We start from the raw sequence: 24,713 nt of genomic DNA on the forward strand, positions 1-24,713 counted from the left end.
GGGACACGAACCCGTGTCCCCTGCATCGGCAGGCGGACTCTCAACCACTGCGCCACCAGGGAAGCCCCAACCCAATACTTTCAAAGGGATTTAGTATTACTTCTTTAAATAAAATAGACTTATATAGCATTCGTTACTCTTGATAATGTTCTGATTGGTTTAGAAAGAATGAGTATGCATTGCTTTTCACATTAAGATACTTCTTTTGAATTTTATTGTACAAATGATGATATAGGATAAATCTAAGACCATTTGCTTTGATTGAAGCATGTAAAACATTTGGCTACTCATATTATAAAAAACCTGTGTTTTACCTTTCGCTTTTAATATGCTATCTCTAACAATTAAAGGCAAACTCTAACCAGCATTAGGGTTGGTCAGCTTAGTTTTAAACCATGCTTTCCTGTCTATATGCAGGAAATCCTAACAGCAAGAGATGGTCCTTTATGCCACACAAGAGTAAAACCTGCTGAAAACATTCATTTCGAAAGCTTTTCTTAAGTGGGCGTTTTTGTGATCATCAGCAACAGAAGTTGGGCATGTTCTGATATTTCCATTTTTGAAGGGAGAGGTCCTTGAAGTTTATTTGTTTGTTTCCTTGTCTCAAGATTAATGGTATATATTTCCTGAAATGTGCATGTCCTCAGTGTTTTAATGTATTCTGGAATTCACTCCCCACCGCTGACCTAATGCACAGTGCAAGCTGCAGCACACAACACAGCTTCCCTCTTCTTGTCTGAAGTGGGGCATGTGTCTCTCCTAAGATCAGAGTTTTGGCCCTCTAACCACTCGTTTTAGCCACCTGCAGGACCATAGGAAATATTTTTTTCTGCTAGGTCATCTTTTCTGCTCTGGGACTGATGAATTCTCTCTGTAAGGTGGGGCCCATTTTTATAATAACATGTTTTTTCATTCCTTTATTTCCTCTTTAGCAAATGGTGAATTGTGTAGATGAACTTCACTCTGAAGCACTGAAGTGGAGTACATTTATTGTTCCTCAATTGAAAATTTGCATACCTCACAACTGGATCTGAAGCCTTCTTTATTTAAACACTGCATTTCTTGGTCTTGATTTAACTAGGCATACAGATTCTTAGGTACCCAAGAATGTCCAATAATATGCTAGTAAAGAAAAGAAGTAAAATATTTGTGTTTTTTAAAAAAATGTCAGCTCCAGCATATTTACTAACTAGCGTATCATAAAACAATGAAACATGTTTGGTTTCTGTGCTGTCCACAGATGACTTACTTAGGTTGAAATAAATGCCAAACTCAGAAATATGAATTTTAAATCCTGAGTGAACTAAGTGGGAAGAAAGTGTTTCTCTTGGGATAAGTAATTATTAGTAACTTATTGTTAGATTATAATTCAATCAAAATATATTGTTTGCCCACTGTATTAGTTTTCTGGTGCTACTGTAACAAATTACCACAAGTTCAGTAGCTTAAAAAATACAAATTTAGGGCTTCCCTGGTGGCGCAGTGGTTGAGAGTCCTCCTGCCAATGCAGGGGACGTGGGTTCGTGCCCCGGTCCGGGAAGATCCCACATGCCGCGGAGCGGCTGGGCCCGTGAGCCATGGCCGCTGGGCCTGCGCGTCCGGAGCCTGTGCTCCGCAACGGGAGAGGCCACAGCAGTGAGAGGCCCGCGTACCGCAAAAAAAAAAAAAAATTATTCTCTTACAGTCTGGAGGTCAGAAGTCTATAATCAAGGTGTTGGCAGGGCTGCATTCCTTCCGAAAGCTTTCCTTTCCTTTTTGAACTTCTAGAGGCTGTTTGCATTTCTTGGCTTGCGACCCCTTCCATCATTCCACCTTCCTGCTTCCATTGTTGCATCTCCTACAGTTCACTTTGATCTCCTGCATCCCTCCTATAGGGCCTACCTGGATAATTCAGGATAATCTCCCCATCTGTATATTCTTACCCTAATAACATGTACGAAATCCCTTTTGCTATATGAGATAGCATTCACAGGTTCTGGGGATTGGGATGTGGATGTCCGTGGAGGAGCCATTATTCAGCCTGCCACACCCACTAAATTCCAGGTATTTTGTGTTGTGCTAGGTAAATAAAGGTGGAAAAAAAAAAGTGAGGGAGCTCAGTGCTCAGTTATTTGCTCTTTGGACTAAGTTGTATTTTCAGTTTTTCTGTAAGTTGTTCTAGGGCTGCTACCTAATTCTTTCAGGCCTTGAAGTTGGATGGCTAGAGGAGGAGTTTATTTATCATCATAAAAGAAATACAGATTTCTAGGATTATCTTCTCATGCTTATATTTCTAAGAGAGTATAAGCTTTAAATCATAAATTCAACAAATATTTAAGCATCCACTCTGATAAATGTATACTGAGTCCTGCAGATATACCAGTAAGCAAGCTACACCATGTCCTTACCTCTGTGGACTTTACAGCTAGGTCATTCTCCTGAAATCCCTTTGTCACATAGCCCCCTGTAAAGTTCCGTACATATGAGAACTTAGCTAGGTCTCCTGAGTGTATTTTTTAGATTCTGATTTGAAGTGTTTTCGGGTTTTTGGTTTTGGCTTTAGTTTTTGTTCCTGTAGTTAAGTTTTAGGTGTTTCAAGTTCGAATTTTTAATACAATGTTGGAAAAATAATGACTGAAATATCTAAATTTTCCTTTTTATAGATGTTTCATTTGGATCCTTTGAATCATACAATATTTAATCCAGAATTATTTCCACCAGAGATGCCACTGCCAACAGGTAAGAAAATTCCTCATCTCTGTTGCCCTGTCATTTTGCTTTTGCTTTCTTTAAATTCAGGGTTTTCTGTACATTCTTTTAGAAAGTCAGTGAGGTACCTGGAAAGGAAATGGTGATTTATGTTTTAAAAACCAATCTTTTGGGACTTCCCTGGTGGCGCAGTGGTTAAGAATCTGCCTGCCAGTGCAGGGGACACGGGTTTGAGCCCTGGTCTGGGAAGATCCCACATGCCGTGGAGCAGCTAGGCCTGTGCGCCACAACTACTGAGCCTGTGTTCTGGAGCCCGTGAGCCACAACTACTGAGCCAGTGAGCCACAGCTACTGAAGCCCACGCGCCTAGAGCCCGTGCTCCACAACAAGAGAAGCCACCGAAATGAGAAGCCCTTGCACCGCAACAAAGAGCAGCCCTCACTCGCTGCAACTAGAGAAGGCCCGCATGTAGCAACGAAGACCCAATGCAGCCAAAAATAAAAATAATATAAAAAAAAATAAATTTATAAAAAAAAAAATCTTTCAGTATACTTTTTTGGACTGTGTTTGCACAAACATGTTTGACCCCAGTTACCCATTGTATAACTGACAGTTGTTGCTGATATCTGCTAGCACAGCTCAAAAGGAATTTCTTTACTCCATGTAGGATTTTTCCTTTCACCCAATCTTGTTATCTCTGGTGTCTTTATAACTCCTGTTTCCTTTGTCCCAGGCAAACATGAGGCAGTCTCAACTCCTCAGATCTATTCCAAAAACACTTTTGAGTACCTATTGTGTGCCAGCCAGTATACCAGACACTGGGAACATAAATTGTACAAAAATAATAAAAGTCATCTCAGTAGAAAAATCATCTTTTTAAAAAGCTTTTTGCTTTATGTTCTGACCAGTTGGATAAACTCATGAGGATCATCCTTCCTCCTAACATGACTCTATTAATTATCCCCATCAACAAATTGTTTAATCTCATATGGCCGATTAAAAAAAGTCAACTCAGTCTCTGTTTTTATTTATTGATTCTTACGTAACCTTGTTGTGATAGCTCTTTTTATGTGCTCCTCACTTCACCGGGGGACTCGCCAGATGTTCACAAGCTATGTGAGTCAATTTTGGAAGTTGTATGTAACAGAGAGTTGTGCGATCACTGAAGTGGGCATCAGCTATTCTATTTACCATGGATTTGCTTGTCCTCAATGGGAGACTTTATCCAATTTGTATCATCGTCATTTAAAATTAGTGGTGTTACTCTGGCACTTTTCATTTTTTAGATCAGATGTTTTTCTGCATTTTTATATCTATTATTTCTAGAAGTTCATGGGAAGGGAAAAAAGTAAATCTGCTGTACCTTCACCTTCATTAGCTTCATGAAGTGTGCTGCTGAGCCCTTTCTCTCTTTACCCCACAAAACATATTTTGTAGGCTACTGTACCTGAGATCTCCTCAAGTGCTGTCCAGTATAAGCTCTAGGTCAGCTTCCTGTGAACAAGTAAATGTCTTGGTAGCTTCTGTGTTTCCTGTGAACTTCTTATTCTGAGGATCAAAGTCTTTTTCTTGGTACTGATACTTTATTGAAAACATGAAAGGTTCTGACCTCAGGAAGCATATTCCATTTAATGCCTTGTAGATGCCAAGCAATATCCTGATGCAGATGCTTTCTTAGTGTTTTTATTTCATCAAGTTTATGGCGATAGAAATAAGATGATCAAAAGAACTATCTCAGTAAATATTCTGTCAGAGCTTCATGTTGTAGGAATTATTTAGCCCATAACATTAGAAAAACTTTTATAATTATACCTCAAAATCATATTTTCCAGTTATTACCTCATCATTTTTATTGTCACATACTTTCCCTCTGCATTGCAGTGGCATAGTTCAGTTTTTATAAACCAAGATGTATGGATGTTTTATTCACATTTTAGAGGGATAGAGAGGTAATATAAACCAGTACTAATTTGTAATTTTCATGTAGACTGTTTTATATTTCTTGAAATCTAAAACCATTAGTAGTTTTGCTACTTGTGGAAAACTATCGGATATGGCACGACTGCTAGGTCTATAACATTATGCTGTAGGATGTCAGTTCATGGCATAGAAATGCGGCCAAGGAAAATTGGCATTAAAACAAATATATGCACATCAAATCTAATTTTCTAGTTGATTTAATGTTTGAGTGTGTTCCCTGAAAGAGAAAAAATGGCCCCATTTCACTAATAAAATTCCCAAACCTTAAAATTTCACATATTTAAAGGAAATTAAATCATACAGCAAAAATAATAGCAAAACTTCAAGCATTTTTAGAAGAGTTAATAAGAAATGAGAGACTTGAAGTTTGGTGTAAATGTGTTCCAACTCCTCTATATCTTCCATGGCATCCAAATGTTGCCTTCTTTTTTTTAACTGAAGTATTGTTGATTTACAGTGTTGTGTTAATTTCTGCTATACAGCAAAGTGATTCAGTTACGCATATGTATACATTTTTTTATATTCTTTTCCATTATGGTTTATCACAGGATATTGAATATAGTTCCCTGTGCTATTCATATACAGTAGGACCTTGCTGTCAAATGTTGCTTTCTTAAAGACTTCTCTTCTTCATAAGTTCATTTAGCTTTCTAGAGGGAATGTTAATGAATAGCTTTATTATATTGTTGTACAGGCTTTATATTAGCAGTGTGAAAATATTTCCTTTTCTAATCAGTTTTATCTCCTTATCAGAAATTAAATTCTAGCCATTTTTTGGAATTTTAAAATTCTAACAGTTTCTTTTCTAAAAGTAGTTAAATACATCCAGGAATTAATTTCATACAGACAAGAGAAGATAAGTTACCTAAATTATACTACATTGGTCAGTCCCTACCCTTTTTTCTTGTGTATGTTTCAGTTCAAATTCAGTCATTTTTCAACTGACTTCCTTGTAAATTTCTTGAATAATAACAGGAAATAATTATACCTTAGTTTCCTACAGTTTTCTAGCCTTATCCTGACTGATCATAATACTGAAAAGGTAAAAATAAATCCTCTCTCAAGTTAAAGTTTATTTTTAATTTCAACCTGAAAGTTTAGCTTTCTTAATAAATATACTTATCTAAAATAAGTCTTGAACTTCTGTCCTAGAGACAGTGAAGGTTGAAATGGACACCAAAGCATTCTAGAATTTTTTTAGTACCATTTTAATTTACATTCAAACAAGTGAGAAACACCATGAGCCTTTATGTATTGCAGAGCTATGGATTATTTTACTGTTGACATAAAAACCAGCTGGGAAGCTTAGGGACTTTCTCATATTGAACAAATTTGAATTTATACTGTCAGAGCTTCTGATTTTCCTTTGAGTTTCCAAACTCAGGTATAGCAGGCTATGGATTAAGCTTCTAGTATTCTTTGTTTTTATAACAATTAATTGGTATGCACCTATCTAAATTATTTTCAGAATTTTATAAAATGCTTGTTTTAGAACAGAGTTTATATGAGAGCACAGTATTCAAAAGTTGTATACAAACATCAAAAGCTGTGAGTTAATAAGAATCTACCATGTCTGAGACACCAAATTAAATTTGGGAGGGAGGAGGAACAAGCTAGCCAGTTAAGGAATGAGGGCAGTACTTATGGATTCTGAGTATTGGAAAGGAACCAAAAACTTAGTGTAAGGAAAAGCGGATAGCCTGAGATCGTTATCTGTGTGTTTCACGTGTAGGCACTAGCTCAGTCTCTTGTAATTTCACATTAAGCACATTCTCTTTGAAGAATGGAAATCAGTGTCTAATGATATGACGGCAAAAGAAAATTTCATAGTGCCCAGGAAGTGGTTGCTGCTTTTAACTGGTATTTGTGTCATTTAAAAAATGCTTTGTTAGTGGACATGATTGTGAAGGCTGTTGACGCCTTAATCCTTGCCAGACATCATGCCTTTTGTCGGGTTGTGCAATGCGCCATCACCATTCAACAAGACGTTTATATAGTGTGGTTCTCTCTGACGGTGTAAAACTGTTGTTAAAATAAGGATAAATTTAATATTCAAACAAGGAAGATATATCCTTGTGGAATTTTAGCTAAAACATTTATTTGAAGCCTATATTTAAAAACATAATTTCAGTTTTTTTACTTCTTTTATATGTATATATTTTTCTTTTTACCAAATTTGAGAAGCCTCACAGTTTCTTTTGGTTTCTGTTTGTTGTTTTGTTTTTAGCAGATGGCCCATACCTTCAAATATTAGAGCAACCTAAACAGGTAAGAAGATGAAAGGGGTGGGACTTTCTCTTTAATTGTTAGATCCATAAGTCTAATATTAATATCTCAAGCACCAAATAAAATAATAAATGAATTTTACAAAGGAAGTACCTTATCTAGAAGATCAACAACCTGACAAATTGTATGACAACTTTATTCATCCACTTTACATTTCTCTTAGTCATTCGTCACACTCTCCTGAGCCTCAGTATGTAGTTCTGTAAAACTTAATTAGAGATCCTTGATATCCCACGATCTCTACTAACTTTGCTTACCAGCCACTCCTAGGAGAGGCATAGGTTATCTCCACTCATTTTCATTTATAAGGGAATACACATGCATGCAGTTCATGTACGCTGAGTTACGTCCATCAACATGTCCCTGCACATGCAGTACTTCTTAGCCTTCCTCCTTCCTTTGGAGCTCCAGCCTTCTCTGTTCTGTCTTTGAAACATGTAACCTAAGATACTAAAGGTACCAGTAGGGTGTAGAGAAAGTATTAGAATGGACGGTTGAGTTCTCTCTGGTGTTAGCTTTGGACTCAGTCTCTTTGTAGTCAGGAGAGGAGCATTTTATTTTATCAGGCTCTTCTTCTTACTACTAGATTCTATAGAGGATACCTGGCTTGAAGTGGCCTCCTCACCATGCCCCCATGGGTGAATAGTTATTAGAAATTGTATGGGACCAGTGCTATCAAAGAGGAGGGAAGAGGATCTCTAATATTTGCCTATAGGAGATTTCAGTCATTGAGGGATGGAAATAATGGTATAGTCTTCTGCAAAATGAGGACAAAGTCGGTAAATCTCCAAATGGATGTGCTTATTAGCACATCTTTGTGAGACTGAGGATGAGTGTACCTGCTCTCTTGAGTTATATCATCCAATACCTTTCCTAAATGTTTTTAGTAGCTCAGGCAAGTAAGTGTAACACTTAACAAATGCTAACTGGGTCGAGAACTTAAATAAAGCATGGTTGTGGTTACTCTAATCGTGGCCTTATATATGTATTTGGATTTTGGTCAAGATGTAAAGGATGTAAATATCTTAACTATGACCGAATAGACTATCCTTACGAGGTTGAACTTGGGTTAACGTTTTTGGTGTGGGGACAGGAATGCCACGTGAGACTTGAGGCCGTTGTTTTAGTCGCTTGCAGGTGGCACAACCTGACCCCACAGGCTGCTGACATGACTTTGTTTTACCTCCGTGTCCAATTCCATAGTGGTGAGTTCCCACAGGAGGCCACCGACTCTCTCAAAGACCCTCCCAGTGGAAGGTTATCCCTTAACATTCTAGGCAGTAGTCTGGCCTCCTGGAAAATTTTCTGAGTCTGTGAAACTGAGAAATCAACTAAACTTTATTTGCATACTAGGTAAAATGTGTTTTTCAGATATCCATTTTCATAAGCATAGCGCTACAATAAGAATTTTTAAATGCAGTTTCTTACTATGGGTCCAGTAGTCACAAGGAAAAATTGATACTTATGATTTATTTGAAGGGTGGGTTACATAAGTCCAAAATTCAAAATTTAATTCGCTATTTGTGGATGTGTAAAAGCTTATCTGAGTAAATCAGTGTGTTTGCTTACCAAACTGATAATATTTTGATGTCTGACTCCAGTGAAAGTAAGAAGATTGTATTTAAGTCAGACTTTCTGACCGGATGGTTATAGCCTTGCCTTTGAGGTTGATGACTCATTTTAAGCAAATGGAGTTACTGAGATGAATGGCTGTGGATTGGCAAACCTTTAATCTCAAAAATTTAGAATATGAAATGCATCCAGACTATACATTTGAAGACATCCTAGCTTCCTTAAAAAAAAAAAAAAAAAGTAATAAATTTCTATCCTCAGGTTAGAAATTCCTTTGCATGGAAGTTTAATACTCTTATCCAACCATGAATAATGTCTATTGTTTTTTAAATGATAAGCAAGCTATTAAGACATGTCTCTTTACTCATATTCTATTTGAAACCACTTCCAGTAAGATATAAAAGTATATGTATAAGTACTTATTTTTCCAATTGTCCTGAAGGAATTTTGTGATTAAAGATAATGAATTAATTTATTAAGTTTAAAAAATAAAATCTAGAAAAGTGTTCTTTTGTCTTTGGGGTCTCTGCCACAGTTTTCCCCAACTCTGACAGAGATGAGTCACAGCATAGACTACTAATCTTTAGCGTATCCAGTTCTGTTGCATATTATTAAGTGCTAATTATCTAATATTATTTAAAAACTGAACTTGTATTTAAATTGATTAACAGTCAGGTAAATCCCTATTTTATGGCTAGTCAATTCTGGAGGCTGTTACACACGCTGTTGCTTTTTCATGCTTTTAGAAATTTCACTTAATTATTAAAAATAAGTCAACTTGGGCTTCCCTGGTGGCGCAGTGGTTGAGAGTCCGCCTGCCGATGCAGGGGACACGGGTTCGTGCCCCGGTCTGGGAGGATCCCACATGCCGCGGAGCGGCCCGTGAGCCATGGCCGCTGAGCCTGCGCGTCTGGAGCCTGTGCTCCGCAACGGGAGAGGCCACAACAGTAAGAGGCCCGCGTACCGGAAAAAAAAAAAAAAAAAAGTCAACAGCCTTTGTCTATAAAAGGTATAGGTCTGAATTTGTAACTTTTTTTTTAGTTTGAATTTTGTGCGAAGCAAAACAGAGGATAATTGCCTCCAAATGACTAACCTCAAAAAGCTTCCCAGCTGTTTAGGTTTGGGATCTCCTGAGGAGCCATTTGCAAGGGTTGTTTTAGGTGCCACTTTGATGAGTTGATCATACACACCAGACCCATGTGTGACTTGAAGCAGTTTCCCCGACTAAGGAATTTACTTCAGGCCTTATTTGTCCCATTAAATATGCTTTAGACTGATCCTCTTTGGAAATTAGAAAATTCTCACAGAATTTAGAAATAATTTCAGGTGCTTTCATTAGTTCAGGGTACCTGGACCTCTCAGACTGCTTTTCAAGACCCTGTGAGGCATAGTGAAATGCAGTGCAATCTAAGGAGGGCAGAAATTTTACATTGGTCCGTGAGCTCAAAGCTGTCAAAACCTTCGTGTTTGCTGGGCTCCACTGTCCAGTGTGCAAGGGAGAAAGCCCTCACCACCAGTAGTGGGTGTTCGAAGCTTCTGATGCCTAGGGACCCAGTAGTGTTTATATGAAGTCAACCCCACAGTAACATAAATGAAGGGTGAGGATGTTCCTTAAAGTGTATTAACATATTCTTTTCACTGAAGGGTGAATTTGAAAATAGGAAAACCATCTGGTCAAGTGACTGTATAATTAAAACTACTAACACTACCACAAATTGTTTGACATCGTTATAAAGTTGAGTCAGGGAAAATGTTGAAAGCTCCCTTAATATGATGATGAGAGCCATTCTCATAAGTGCTCTTGTTTTATTCTTCGTATACAAATATGCACAGTTATAATTGTTAGCTTTGCAAGGCATAAAATGTTAGAACTGGAATAGATCTTGAGTATGGTCTAGTCTAACCTTATTTGTATAGATTAAAAAACATAGAACTTAGGTGTTTATCAGCTCACATAGTAAAGGCTTCTAGCTAATTCTTAATCGATTTACTATGTCTATAACATTCTTGAGTTAATATATAAAGGGACTATCTAGTTTTGGATTTATTCAAGTCAGTTAACATGTCCAGCTGGAGCTGATAATAGCGATAATCTTAAAACTCTTCTCTTCTGAGCTGTTAAGAGTTGCTGACCAGATGTGAGGTCTAGCGTAGGGTGTGTTCTACAACGCTGATGCGATATATTTAACAAGACATTTCTGTATGCCCTCCTGGACCAGCTGTCATCGGAGTCGATAAAGGAATTCCTTCAAGAGTCAGAGAAGCTTAACTTTGAGTCATATGGCCGATTTCAGAGCTTGGCAGCAGCAATTCGAGATGAGGAAGCTGATGCAAACAAGCTGTAGCACGTCGAGTCTAAGGCTTAAACTCTGCAGCAGGTTACTGTCCACATAGCACAGCAGGAGAGGTTCCGCAGGGCCAGGGACCTGGCTTTTAAGCCACAGCTCAGTGCACAAGTATCAATTACCATCAATGTTTGTAATAAGGTTATGGGAAAAGTGGTTCTCATCTACATCTTTCACAGTTTATGTTTTTCCTTTAATACACCAAGCATTTGAAATTTGTATAACTTTGTCCCTATAATTTTTCGTAAGTATTTCTCAAACTTGTTCACCTTGTGTTTACCTTTGCAGAGAGGATTTCGTTTCCGTTATGTGTGTGAAGGCCCCTCCCATGGCGGACTCCCTGGTGCATCTAGTGAAAAGAACAAGAAGTCCTATCCTCAGGTCAAAGTAAGTTCGTGGTATCTTTCCATGTGAATTCTGGAAGATTTGATGTCCTAGGAGCAAAAGAAAGGAACCATTTAAATATAACTACCATTTGCCTCTGTGCCTAAGCTGAAGTGTTCACGTGATTATTATAATATTTAAATAGAAATGTCTCTTAGCAATAGAGGTGACAGATTTTAAAACTCTGTTAATATTTCCATTTAGTCTCAACAAATTGTCTCAACATTAACTAACAGAACTTTTATTATTTCTTGATAATCTTAAAGGGTTTTTTAGTTGTATACTTCCTAAAACTGTAATAAGTCTTTGAGAGAGTGCTTGATTTCAGCTCTTTGGAGTTTTAGTGAAAAACAAACCTCAGTTGAAAAACAAAACTTCAGTGCCTGAATTCAGATCCAGACTCTGTGCCTTTGCCTGGGTTATCCAACACTACTAAACCTCAGTACCTGAATGTGCAAAATGCAGACATGTTAATGGTCTCTACTTCATAAAGTCTCTAGAGATTGAACGAGAAAATGTATCTAAGTGGTCCACAGAGAGCCTGGCAATACCATAGGGCCTCTGCTTGAGCAACTGCGCGTCCACATGTGGTGGTGCTTGGAATGTAGTACTTCATGACATGCTGTGGTGGGCTTGGCCGAGCCTTTTCTATACCTTCAGGTTCTTTTTCTCTCTTTTTATTTAATTGGGAATATCTTCCACTGAGGTAATTTGAGTTTTTTATTTTCATAATGTGATGTCTTGTTTCATAGACTGATTGCTATTAGTTTTGCACATAAACCAGTCCATAATTGCAATTTCATAATTTATAAACATTTTCATTTGTTCAGTGATTCAAGGCTTTGGCAAAGGTTATCAACTCAGTTTCCACTAAGGTGTGAGTGCCTCTTAGGATATAACATTCTTTTGGCCTCAGTCTTCTTATTGGTTTGGTGTTGTGAGTAGGTGAAGGGCAGCAAGACAGACCTCCAGTAAAATCGTGATGTCAAGGAAATTTGTCTTTGGTTTTCAGCCTTGCATTTTATACCCTCCCTCTCCTCATATCCCACTTCTAGGTCCAGCCCTTTCTATTTTCTTATCCCTGATCTAAAACAAAATCCTGTGATTCTTTACCTCTTGAGAATATTATGTAGTATTGGTCCTACCAATTGTATTAGCATTTTAAGTCTCCTGTCCGAGCTCTCCTGTGAAATGAAAGATGTTTTTCCTGTTAAGGGTCATTAGGCAGGGTAAATATGATGTGTTTAGCTACAGTCTTATGGTCTCAAGTCCTTTAGCATCTGAACGAGGAAAGAGGCTCAGCAATAAAACAAGGGAATTAGTATTTATTAAGCACCAAAGATTTGCGAAGTGCTTTACGTACATTATGTCCTCTATCCTCAAACAACCCTGTTAGGTAGAAAGTGTAAAGCCTGTGAGGAAACTGAGGTTCTTAGAGAGGAGCCTTGCTGTCCTCAAAGGACCCATGGCTCATCATCCTACAGCAGGCTCTTGCTTATTGAACTCTTATATGGAACGTGTGCATTTGGGGTGCTGGGGGCCGGGACCCAGGGGACAGGACACGGGAGGACAATGGTGAGATAAGGCGCAGAGAATTACAACTCTGGACAACATGGGAGAGGAGCTCAGGGGTAAAGGGTACTCAGATACTAGGGAGTCAGATCCAGCACTTATCTTTTTAACACCTGTGTCTGTGTGTCCTGTATATAAATATTGTATGTGTCTATACATGTGTACTTGTAATAAGGATAGTTGAAAGATACATGTTATCTGCATTGACACTGATTATAATTACTGAAGAATTAGCATTAAGAGAAAAACTGGGAGTTTTCTTCTAGACTCTCTCTGTACAAAAAAATATAAATTACAGTATTTTCAAGAACTGCTTACTCCTATTGCTCTAGTCTTCTGTGGCTAAGTGACAGTTCTTGATACTAAAAACTACATGACATTAGCTTTGTTATAAATTTGTTACCGAATAAAAAAACTATATATCCATTTATGCTCAGTCTTCATACATCCTTCTCATGTAGTGGTTGTTGCCTCACATTTACAAAATAGAAATAAAACAACCTAATGGACATTAGATGTTCTTCTCAACTCATAGTTTCTGTATCAAGGCGTTTAATACTTAGTGGGAAATCTAGATACATAAACAACTAATAATAAAGGAAGTCAAAATGTAAATGTGTAAGATTAGTTGTTATTGAACTTCAGCTACAGCTTCACTGTTTCACCGAATTATATTTTTATTCACTAATTCAACATATATTTATTAAGCATTTAATCCAGTTGTAAGAAAATGAAGAATAGTTTAGAGAGTCTATTACAAACTGTCATTGTTCTCTTAGCCTGTCATCATTCACTCAGAGTTTAAATGACTCTGCTCTTTGTAATGGTTAAAGGAAGTAATTTTATTTATCTTTGAAGCTCTTAATCAGAAGGATGGGGAGGAGGGAAAGAGTCAATCATGAGGCAATTTTCCCAGAGCTCTTCCAATATCACTTTTTTTTTTTTTTTTTTTTGCGGTACGCGGGCCTCTCACTGTTGTGGCCTCTCCCGTTGTGGAGCACAGGCACCGGACGCGCAGGCTCAGCGGCCATGGCCCATGGGCCCAGCCGCTCCACGGCATGTGGGATCTTCCCAGACCAGGGCACGAACCCGTGTCCCCTGCATCGGCAGGCGGACTCTCAACCACTGCGCCACCAGGGAAGCCCCCAATATCACTTTTAATATATAGTGTTTTTCACAGAGGATAGTTGAGGGTGACCTTTTGGTTTACAAATGGATTTTTAAATCTCTCTTGCCTGTAAAATTTAGGCAGAGGAAGGAATTGCTCTCAGTGTGTATCTTTACCAGGAGGATCTTCACAACTGTACATGTATCTGGCAGTAGTTCAGTAAGCACGCACTACTTGTGAGGCTGCAAGACAAGCGGTGAGATAGATACAACTAGCCAGGGATTTGGGTGAGAAAACTTTATACTTTGGAGGGTTTTCCAGTTCATTGTAGGATACTTAGCAGCATCCCTAACTTATACCCACTAGATGCAGTAGCATCCTTACAGTTGTGACAACCAAAATGTGTCTCCAGACATTCCCATGTGTCCTGGCGGGGCAAAAGTGCCTGCTCGAGAACCACTGATCTAGGTGCAGTGTCTAATCAACCTTAACCTTTCTCCTTTGCATACTTTTCTGCTATATAAAGCTATAGTGCATAGGTTATATAGAATTGCCTGAGTATATTATTTTGCAAACGTGTGTACTTTTCCTGATTATTAGATACTTATTTTCGAGTTGATGATCATGGCGACTCTATAATTTCTTATAGAATCTCTGAGTTAGTGTGCCTGGATATTAAGGAGAAAGATAGAAAAGAGAAGAAAAAACATATCCTAAACATTCCATATTCTATGATAACTGCATACCTAAAAGTTAACATAGGAGTTCTGTTGGTTCTCCGTTATAAACTGTTACAGAAGAGAAAGTGAAAGTGGAGATGGATTCAGTCAAGGCTGTAAACCTGCATAGCCACTGGGTGTGAGCAACAGAGGCATCTATGGAGTGGTCCTCGTTCCCCCTTACAGTAGAGGGAGGTGTAATAGCCAGTGCCCCACGCTCTCACCGAATTCCATTTCCACAGGAACTTCAGAGGGAGAGCATTTACATTTACTGGAAGGAAATGATATTTCTGAAATTTACGTATGCTCCATATTTATTAAAGGACATTTGTTCAGACTTAAGAGTAAAATGTTCCAGGCTCTGTCTTTTCCTCACCTACAGCCTCTTACCCTCCTCTCCCTCCTCCGGCCTCACTCATTCTCTTCTCATCCTGCCTCTGGGAGAGCGCACCACGCGCCCCGGAGCGGCCCCTGGAAGGCTAGTGGTTCAGCATGCGCTTGGTCACACACAGGCAGCAGCAAAGTGTTGAGAGCCAGCCCCAAAGCTGTAGGGGCTGGCTGTGGTTTGGGGGCTGCAGACCTCTAGCTGGGCTTTATAGAGCTTGTAAACATAGAACCCTGCTTGGGTTTCTCTCGTGCTGATTGTCCAAATGTGATACCTCAAGTTTAAATCATTTTAAAACCAACTCTAAGAGCCTACCCCAGTTCTCCTTTTGCTACTGGAGTTTTGTCCTGTGCTTAACACCCTATTTCTGATAAGCTGGATGTATGCTAGGCTTAGACACACTCTTACAATATTGAGATTATTTCTAGAATTAGGACTGTTGAACCATCTGGTGTTCTGCATGTTTCTTTCATGTCAAAGAATCCATTAGCTTTCACGGGTCTTGCCGTGGAAGTCTTCACATTCTTTTTAAAAAATTGTTTTAATTCTAAAATATTTCATGTGTACGGGACATTTAAAAATTGATGTAAAGAACACCATATACCACCACCTGATTTAACAGGTACAGTCATCCCTCAGTATCCTGGGGGATTGTTTCTGAGATCCCCGCAGATACCAGAATTCATGGATGCTCAAGTCCCTTGTATAAAATGGGGCAGTCTTTGCATATAACCTTTGCACAACCCTTCTGTATACTTTAACTCATCTCCAGATTACTTTTAACACCTAGTACGATGTAAGTGCCATATAAATAGTTGCCGGTGTGCAGCAAATTTAAGTTTTACTTTCTGGAACTTTCTGGAATTGAAAAAATATATTTTCCATCTGTGGTTGGTTGAACCACTGATGTGGAACCTGAGGATACAGAGGGCCAACTGTATCAGCATTTTACCATATTTGCTTCTGATCTCTTTCTAAAATAAAAGATACAACTAAAGCCCCACCCATTGTTCACTTTTTTCTTCTTCTTCATAGGTAAACCACTGCTCTGAATTTTCAATCTGTGATATATTTAATATTTTTACTATACAAGTATGATTCCATGAATACCGGCATTTTCAAGAACATTAATTTTTACTGGTTTCAACTCAAATTTTCTGTTATACATGATGGCTTTTTTTCAGGGCAAATAAGAGTTAAAATTGGGCTAAAACACTTGAAGATTAGCGTTCACTTTGATTCTATTGATTCCTTTTTATCACGTAGATAAAATTTCTTCATTCCTAATGTAGAGTTTATTCTGACTCCTACAGGAAAAAATAATAATATTCAAAAATCTAGGGAAGGTAAATATGCAGCCTAATTCTTACATCTTGCCCTTTTTAAAGAAAAGCTTTCCTGTTGTTCAGCATTTAATAATCTATTATACTGTCCTACAAAGTTTCCCTTTAAAGTTTCCTCAGTTCTAATTTCATCGTGGATCTCCTAATGGGAGAGGCTGGCAGAAAAGCACAAGTACCTTCCTCGAGGCGAAGCTTGTCCCTGCCTGTTTTTGACTCAGTAAGGAGTGCCAGGGAAGGCTCATTTCCCTCTTTCCCGAAAGTTAATCATGAGATTTTTGTATTAGTCAAACTACCTTCCTCTTCACAGAGGTGGAAGGGTGCCCAAGAGGAACAGCCCCATGCGGCTTCAGAAACCCTCACCGATTCTCTTCCAGAGTGGCCAGAAAGCACGCATCCTCAGCTGCTGTGACATCCTCCCGCGTGGCCCACTCCGTGCCAACCAGAAAGCTGTCAGTGACCTTGACTCTAAAATACAAATAGCTGACCAGTTGGTATTCTTATTTTCTCTTTAGTTATAAATACCAAATGCAATGGACTACAACTTGAAACACAGCTGATGTAGTGTAACTATTTTTAATTAGATGTTTTCTGAAAGCTGATTCTCACATATGTTTTCTTTCCTTAGTGTTTTATATTGAACAGAAGGTATATGTGTTGAAATGTTTGGGTCAACAACAGCTTTTTTATTGTCCCCACCCCCCACAATTGGGTTGCTTTTTTCCTTTCTTAAGTCTCCACTCTTGGTGCCTTCTCACTTAAAAATCCTAAATGTTAAGTTTCTGTCAAGGTCAAATAAAGACTGGCTGATCTGCTGTGGCATTTAGGGATATCACATATCCTTGTGTAATCTCCCTTTCCTTTGTATGGACTTGTCTGGTTTGGGAGGTTTGCCATTTTAAGGATCTAGTTATAATACTAGTTTTGGGTAATTTAATCTGATTCAGTTAACTAAAAGCAGGGAAGAAGATCACCAATAATCAATTAGGCGTGCACATGAAACCTGCTTCATAGCATTTTAAGAAATTTTTATCAATACCCCTAAGCTGTTCACAATTTGCATATGTTAAAAAGGGAAAATAACCACATCCCCTAAATCCAGAGCTCTGCGCTATGTTGAAGAGAAGGGCTTTGTAACCTGGATCCCTTTTACCGGTTTCAGAGGGATTTTGGACTTCTAAATCTATATGCAGAATTTTATGTGTATACATATTTCTGGGGGGATAAGTATAACTTTTTATCGGATTTTCAAAGGGAAGGACTCAAACATGGTTAAGAACCAGTGCTGCAGGGTACCTGTCACTTTAGCTTTCTAACAGCAGCTGATTTTAAAAACTGCTAATAAAAAGCAGCTAATAAAAAATGATATATAAAATGCCTTAAAATTTTTGTAATTTTTAATTTTATATTTCCATTTTTCCATTTTTTTAAAGTCCAGTTTCAGTGAGTTGAAATAATTAAGGTTGCTCAACACAAGGCCCAGGAAAACCTCCCTTCACTTTGGGTTTAGGGTGGAAAGGTGGGGAGACTTAGTATCAAAAAGGCAAGTAGGCTCCACTGCATTTTCTTCCTTGCTCTTCCATAGGGATGCTGATTAAATATGAAGTTAACCATTAGTAGTTGAAGCCAAAAGAGAGAAAATTTATTTAACATATATTCATTGGGTACTATGTGTCAGGTCCTGCTCTTGGCAAGCAGACAAAACTCCTTTCCTTGTGTAACTGCAATCTAGACTTCTAGATATTTTTCTTTCACGTAGTTCAGAAGTTTTTCATTTGGCCCCTAGAACCAAATATTACCTTACAGAATGTTTTTAAAAACAGCCCTCTAAATTTACTATATGTATTCCTAGTCTGCATTATGAACTAGAGAAAGCTACTCATGAGAGGAGACTTCTAGCACGGATCATAGCTGTGAAATGTAACCCTCAGAAATTATTAGGAGAACCATAGGCTTCTTGAATTTACAGATTGTCTGAATTTTAAGCTTCATTTTTGTCCATCCTGGCTTGGCGACCTTCCTCTCTTGGCTAGTCCCATTTTTCTTCCATCTGTTTTTCCTTAAATACATGATTGTTCCTGGGACTATTATTTAATCAGAAGCAAATCTCTGATGGCTTCTTCTAACCCCAGTAGTCTCAGTTTGAAGATTATATAGCCTTTCCTCATTCCATTCAGGAATTCGGGTCTCATAAAGTCACATACTGGTTATTCTTCTTGATAAGGTAATAATATACAGGAGAACTGATTTCAGACACATGCAGCAGCGAGCGGTAACTGGAAGCAAGATCTTAGTTCCCGGACCAGAAGTCCTAACCACTAGACCACAGGGGTCAGTGGCTAGGGCCTGGATCCCTACTTCTTGCCTGCCTTGTCAGGAAGGAATTCAGGCGAGGAGGCAGAAGGTAAAGAGAAAAGTAAAAAGTTTGTTGGGAGAACAAAGTACGTGCAGAAAGACGCACGGGCGAACTCAGAGAGAGAGAGTCACGCCTTTGGGAAGTTTAAATTCTTTATAAAGGGGCAGTTTTCTGGGTCTTTGTCTTCCTTCTGGCCAGTCATCTTGTTTTGTCCCCCCCTGGCTAATTTGTCTCGGGACCCTCCCCTTAGGTGCCCACGCACCTCTAAGCCAAGATGGATCCCGACGTGAAGGTATCTGGGAGAAGCAAGAGTCACCGTGGCCTGGAGTTGTCCCCTGACTTTTGACCCCCAAGGAGCCTTTCTGCACATGTGTAGTGTCTCCCTTGCCCCAGGGAGGGGGGAAGCAGAGATCCCCTGATCCTTTACTCAAACAAGGTTTTGCCCCTCTCTGTTCCTGCCATGACTGTTATCTTAAGGTGTCCACAGAAGACAAAGCCTGGCTATTTACCCCGTCTCTGTCATTGCTTCCATTTCGGAGAGCAAACCAGGAGGCTGACTGTAAATGCCTAACCTGGAGCCCACCTACCTCTTGTCTCAGGAAATGCAAACAGGAGGCTAGATTTAAGTGTCTGGCTTGAAGCCCGCTTTTTTCCTGCCTCAGTAGTACGGCCTCCAAAGGTGCAACACCTCCTCCACAGGCAAGCTGTTTTTCCACTTGTCAGCAGATCTAGAGCTGAGGCTGTTAACTACTCTGCGGTCTCAATCTCCTCTCCCCACCCTCCAGGTAGATTCCAGACCAGAATCCTCTAGTCTCCATTCACCTCTCTGAACTCTCATGAAGGTGGACTGGAAGGTACAAGCAGACTTTTCCCATACAACGCCTCTCACCTTTAGGTCCCCATCCACCCAACAGAACAGTTACAAGGATGGCTTGCTGTGCTTATTTATATCATCTCATTTAGCCATCGCAGCCCACTGAAATAGGTTCTATGATCCTGATTTGATAAATGAGGAAACCGAAGTCCAGAGAAGTTAAGAAGCTTACCCTGGGTCTCACAGTCTTTCAGGGATGGAGCCCAAGATTTCAGTTCAGGCAGTGTCATTTAAGAGTGCACACTCTTAACCACCATGGGATACTGTTAAATTATTGTAACATTAAGGGTCTGTCTCTACTTTGGGGATTCTTTAAATCGATGGTTCTCAACCACGGATGTGCATCAGAATCACCCAAGAATATTTTAACTGCAGAGGTGCCAGGGGCCCACTCCACACATGCTAAGTCACAGTGGGTCTTTTAGTGTGATAATTCTTTGATAATTTCTAAGGACTCATGTCATACAATGGCAAGATATAACAGGAGAATGAATAGGTAAAGCATGGTGTAACCATGGAATAGAATATTATGCTACTGTTTAATTCTGAAGACTGTACAGCATGGAAAATGCTTATGACCTAATGTTAAGAAAAAAAGCAGGATTTCAAATTTAAAATATAATCACTGAAGTGATTTAACTCAGTGAATGAGTTAAAATCAAGATTAGAGATATAAGAATTACCAAATTTAAAAATAGATCTGAAGTAATTTCCTGGAATGTAGCACAGAGAGAAGGAAAACTTGAAAGAAAGGGTGAGATACAGGTTACAAGAGAAAGAGTAACAGGGGTCTATGTTGAAGTCCTGGAAGGAGATAATAAAGCTACAGATTTCTGGTTCTGCGCTTAGAGGTTCTAGTCTAGGGTGAGGTCCAGGTGGCTTGTGGACCACACTTTTAGATTTTAAAACATTGGCTCTGAAGGCAGTTAGTTCATGGCTGAAATGATGTTGATTCCTAGCTTTGCCACTTACTGGCAGTGTTACTTAACTTGGCCAAGGCTCAGTTTCTTCATTTGTAAAGTTAAGATAGATAATACCTGCTTCATAGGATATAAGTTGAGTTGTTCAGTGCATGGCACACAGTAAGCACTTAAAAATGGTAGTTGCTTCTATTTTTGTATTCCAAAATACACTAATTTGAGTATTGAATGGCAGTTATATTGATTGGTTTATGGAATCATGGAGCTACACAAAAGCATCACCAGTCTACTAATTTATTTTCGGCACAACTTCGCTAATTAGTACTGCTTCCACTCTATTTACACCATGTCCTTCCTTCTATCTGGGATTATTAAGGTAGGAGATGGAAAACATGCCATGTCAAAAGCTTACTGTTAGGGCTTCCCTGGTGGCTCAGTGGTTGAGGGTCCGCCTGCCGATGCAGGGGACACGGGTTCGTGCCCCGGTCCGGGAGGATCCCGCATGCCGCAGAGTGGCTGGGCCGTGAGCCATGGCCGCTGAGCCTGCGCGTCCAGAGCCTGTGCTCCACAAAAGCACAGGGAGAGGCTGCAACAGTGAGAGGCCCGCGTACCGCCAAAAAAAAAAAAAAAAAAAGCTTACTGTTAGATGTAACACATGATTTCTTATAAAATCTTATAGGTAGCAAGAGGCCAGAAAGGAATCTATTAAATTCTTTTTAAACTCCTTAACTGTGTTCCCTTAGGCATTATGCATATGATAATTTGCACAAGTATTGTATTACTTTCCTAGGGCTGCCATAACAAATTACCATGAATTAGGTTGTTTAAAGCAACAGAAATTTATTCTCTCACAGTCCTGGAAGCAGAAGTCCAAAATCAAGTTGTCGGCAGGGCCATGCTCCCTCTGAAGGCTCTAGGGAAGAATCCTTCCTTGCCTCTTTCTAGCTTCTGGTGGTTGCTGGCAGTCCTTGACATTCTTTGGCTTGTAGCTGTGCCACTCCAATTTCTGCCTCTGTCTCCAAAGACTGTCTTCCCTCTGCCTTTCTGTGTCTAAATCTCCCTTTCTCTTATAAAGACACCAGTCATTGGGTTTAGGGCCCACCATAATCCAGTCTGACTTCATCTTAATTAATTACATCTGCAAAGACCCCATTTCCAAGTAAGACCACATTCTGAGGTTCTGGGTAGACATGAATTTTGGGGGGGGACAATATTCAACCCATTATAATTGTATTATGGTATTAAGCTTATAAACCAGTGGTTCTGAAAGTCTGTGACAATGACCATTTTAGCCCCATTACGCACTGGGAAAGATATTGACACGTATCCATGGCATCTCTTATATATCATTATTATATACTTAGGGAATAGTAGAAAATCTTTCAGGTTGGAAAGTGTGCCAGTATTTTGAATAATTTATTTCATAAAGTAATTCCTGTGACATTTCTCCATTGAGTAGATGGTGGGCCTTAGATACAGTGGTGTGCCACTGTAAATTGCACAATCTCGAGTAAAATCCAGCTTTTACTTTCAAGTATGGTATTTTGCTCACTAAACCACAGCCCTGTTTAACTTCTATAGGACAGAGGTCTCCACTTCAGCAACTTAGTGGGTTTACTCAGATCCCGCTAAGTTCCTTACATGAAGCAATTTATTGGTATTAGATGTTCAGCACCTGGAATAATATGTAGTATTGGGTTGGCCAGAAAGTTCATGGTATAGTAGGTAACCAGTAGTTATTTGTACAGTGGTCAACGTGCAGGAGATGCTAGAATTATCTTCCCCAAATGAGCACTAGTACTATCATGATGTAGCTAAAGAAGAGACAGATAACATGACATAATAGTAATAGGTTTTTATTGGAAACAGAGAGTCTCTAGCGCGCCGTCACAGCTCTCCTCCCCCTGCTGCTCCGTCTTGTTCCTCGCGTCTCAGCAGCCTTCTTTTCCTTTTCCTCTCCTGCTCACCTGACTACGAATCAGGTGACCCAAGTCCTAGTCAATGAGTTGGGACACTATTACTTAGACCCTAGGTATGTCACCAAACTTTTCCAGGTTGAAATAGGCTTTTTCTGCCTCAGTTTCTTCTATCTGTTGGAATCTTTCCACGTCAAGTGAGAGAAAAACCAACTAAAACTAAGCAAAAAATGGGAACTTATTTGATTAGAAAGCTGAAAAGTCCAAAGGAAAAGCTAGCTAGCTTCAAACTCCACTGCATTCGGAGCTGACACTATCATTTGGCTTCTCTCTGCCTCTCAGCTCTGACTTCTCTTATGTAGGCTCCCGTCTTCAGCTCCGGAAGGTGGCCCCTGCAGCAGCCTCAGGCTCATCTGTTAGGGCACCAAGTCCTGTAGCAACAAGTCTGCTTTCCTGGAAGCTGAAATCGGTTAAAGGGGTCGCAGATTGAGGGTTCTGGGCCCTCAGTGGTCTGCGTTGTTTCACAGCCCATTCCTGGAGGTGTAACACTGGGGACAGGGAGTGGAAGACAAAGTGATTACGTTAACAGCCATTCCCAGGCTCCACTCCTGGAGCTGGAAGTGGGGTTAGCTGCACCTCAAACATGCAGACCGAATGGGGGAGGTGGATCTCCAAGAGAAAAATATGAGTACTGGTAAAATTCAAAGAGGGAGCAGAAATAACAAATATCCATTAATTTCTCCGCCCATGAGCAAATTAAGACTTCTCAACCCCCTTCATTACTGAAATTGTGTGATCTTGTGTACTCCCTCGTTAATTAGCCTGTGTGCCATTCCCATTGTTTTATTTTTTAAGTAAGAACTAGTTTTTTATTTATTTAAAAGTGTGACAAAGAAATTCATAGAAATGCAAATAATACAAAGACATATATAGTGAAAAGTAAATTTCCCTTCTATCTAAGATCCCGCTCCTCCCCAGAGAAGCACTGTTATGAATGTGTATAAGCACATGTGTATCCAAATACATATAAACTGTAGAGCATATTCATTTATACACACACACATATTCTGTTAATCTATAAAACACTCTGCCCCTTGCCTTTTTCACTTAATGAACTTAATGAACATTCCTCAGCAGCTTATAGACCTCTAGGGAAGTGATATAGCAAAATAATTAGTAGCAGACTCTAGAGCACATTACCCTGGGTTCAAATCCATCTCTGCTCCTTATTAGTTGTTTAACCTTGAAGCAGTTGGTTCACCTCTCTGCGTCTGTAAAAGGGGAAGGAAAACAGTCCCTACCTCCCAGAGTTGTTGGGAAGATTCAAATGAGTTAGTATATGTCAAGAGCAGTGCCCAGCACATGGTAAGTGCTCTGAGAATGCCAGCTTTGGGTGTCTACCGTATTCTTTGTAAGGCATTTCATTGATCATATGTAGCTTCTCACTGCCGCTTTTGTACACATACCATCTTTCATAGCATCTGAATCCAGCTACTTTGTTTTGTCAAAGACAAGCTCAAAAAGCCCACCCTGATAATCCTACTTGATCCTTAATGACAAAATGTATTTTGTCATTAAGTTGCCTTTTAATAGCCATGAAGGTTTTTTCTATAAATGTTCTTTATGAATTGTGGGGATGTTTTATCCTGAATTTATTTTTAGCTCTTTGGAATGTCATTTCAGCTCCTTGTCACAGAATTTATTTCCTATGTAGTTTTCTGACATATTTATCAGTGTAATAACTCCTTCAGAAAGTCTGCTCTGAATTGCCCTCATTTCCCCAACCGAGTAAGTTGACCTCTGAGTGTCCCTCCTTAATAGGCCCATGCTATCTTTGCCTGCGCTTATCACTGTTCCTCATGTTATTTCAGTTACCCACTTACGTGCCTGTCTCCCCGTCTCTAGACTTTGTTTCTTGAGGACAGGCACCATGTCTTACTCTTCATGATATTCTTCTGCTGGGAGATGTCCAAAAAATATCTGCTGAATTAAACTGAATTCTTTTTCATTCTTTGGGCACTCGATTGTTGCTCACCAATTAGAAGCTTAACTAGAAATGGAAACTTAAATAGAAAGTTAGCTTGTTTAGTTAATAAGGGTTTAGTTAAAACTTGACCCAGAAGAGTTTCTCTTTCTCCATTGCCTCCCTCTTAGAGCTTTATGTAACATAGATATCCTGATGGCTCCAAATTCTTTTCTCTAGCCTAGACTTCTACTCTGAAATCTAGGCTCCAGGCTTAGCCACTTGATTGACATCATTTGGTTGTC

At 39.3% G+C, this 24,713-nt stretch overlaps 1 protein-coding gene across 6 annotated transcripts in view; it reads left to right on the plus strand.

Moving 5' to 3' along the window:
* NFKB1 (nuclear factor kappa B subunit 1) overlaps positions 1-24,713 on the plus strand; it is a 122,054-nt gene that overhangs the window by 25,163 nt on the left and 72,178 nt on the right. For 3 of the 6 annotated variants that reach the window (XM_027117017.1, XM_027117015.1, XM_027117011.1), the window contains exons 3-5: positions 2,643-2,718; positions 6,896-6,936; positions 11,160-11,258. In XM_027117017.1, coding sequence (XP_026972818.1) covers positions 2,643-2,718; positions 6,896-6,936; positions 11,160-11,258 — 216 coding nt within the window. Of the gene's footprint in view, positions 1-2,025; positions 2,044-2,642; positions 2,719-6,895; positions 6,937-11,159; positions 11,259-24,713 lie in introns of those variants that run through there. The other 3 variants (XM_027117014.1, XM_027117013.1, XM_027117012.1) reach the window with 3 other exon arrangements.

The sequence above is a fragment of the Aethalodelphis obliquidens genome, unplaced genomic scaffold (assembly GCF_003676395.1).
Source record: "Aethalodelphis obliquidens isolate GAN/ISIS:26980383/991018 unplaced genomic scaffold, ASM367639v1 scaffold17, whole genome shotgun sequence".
Taxonomy (NCBI): Eukaryota; Metazoa; Chordata; class Mammalia; order Artiodactyla; family Delphinidae; genus Aethalodelphis; species Aethalodelphis obliquidens.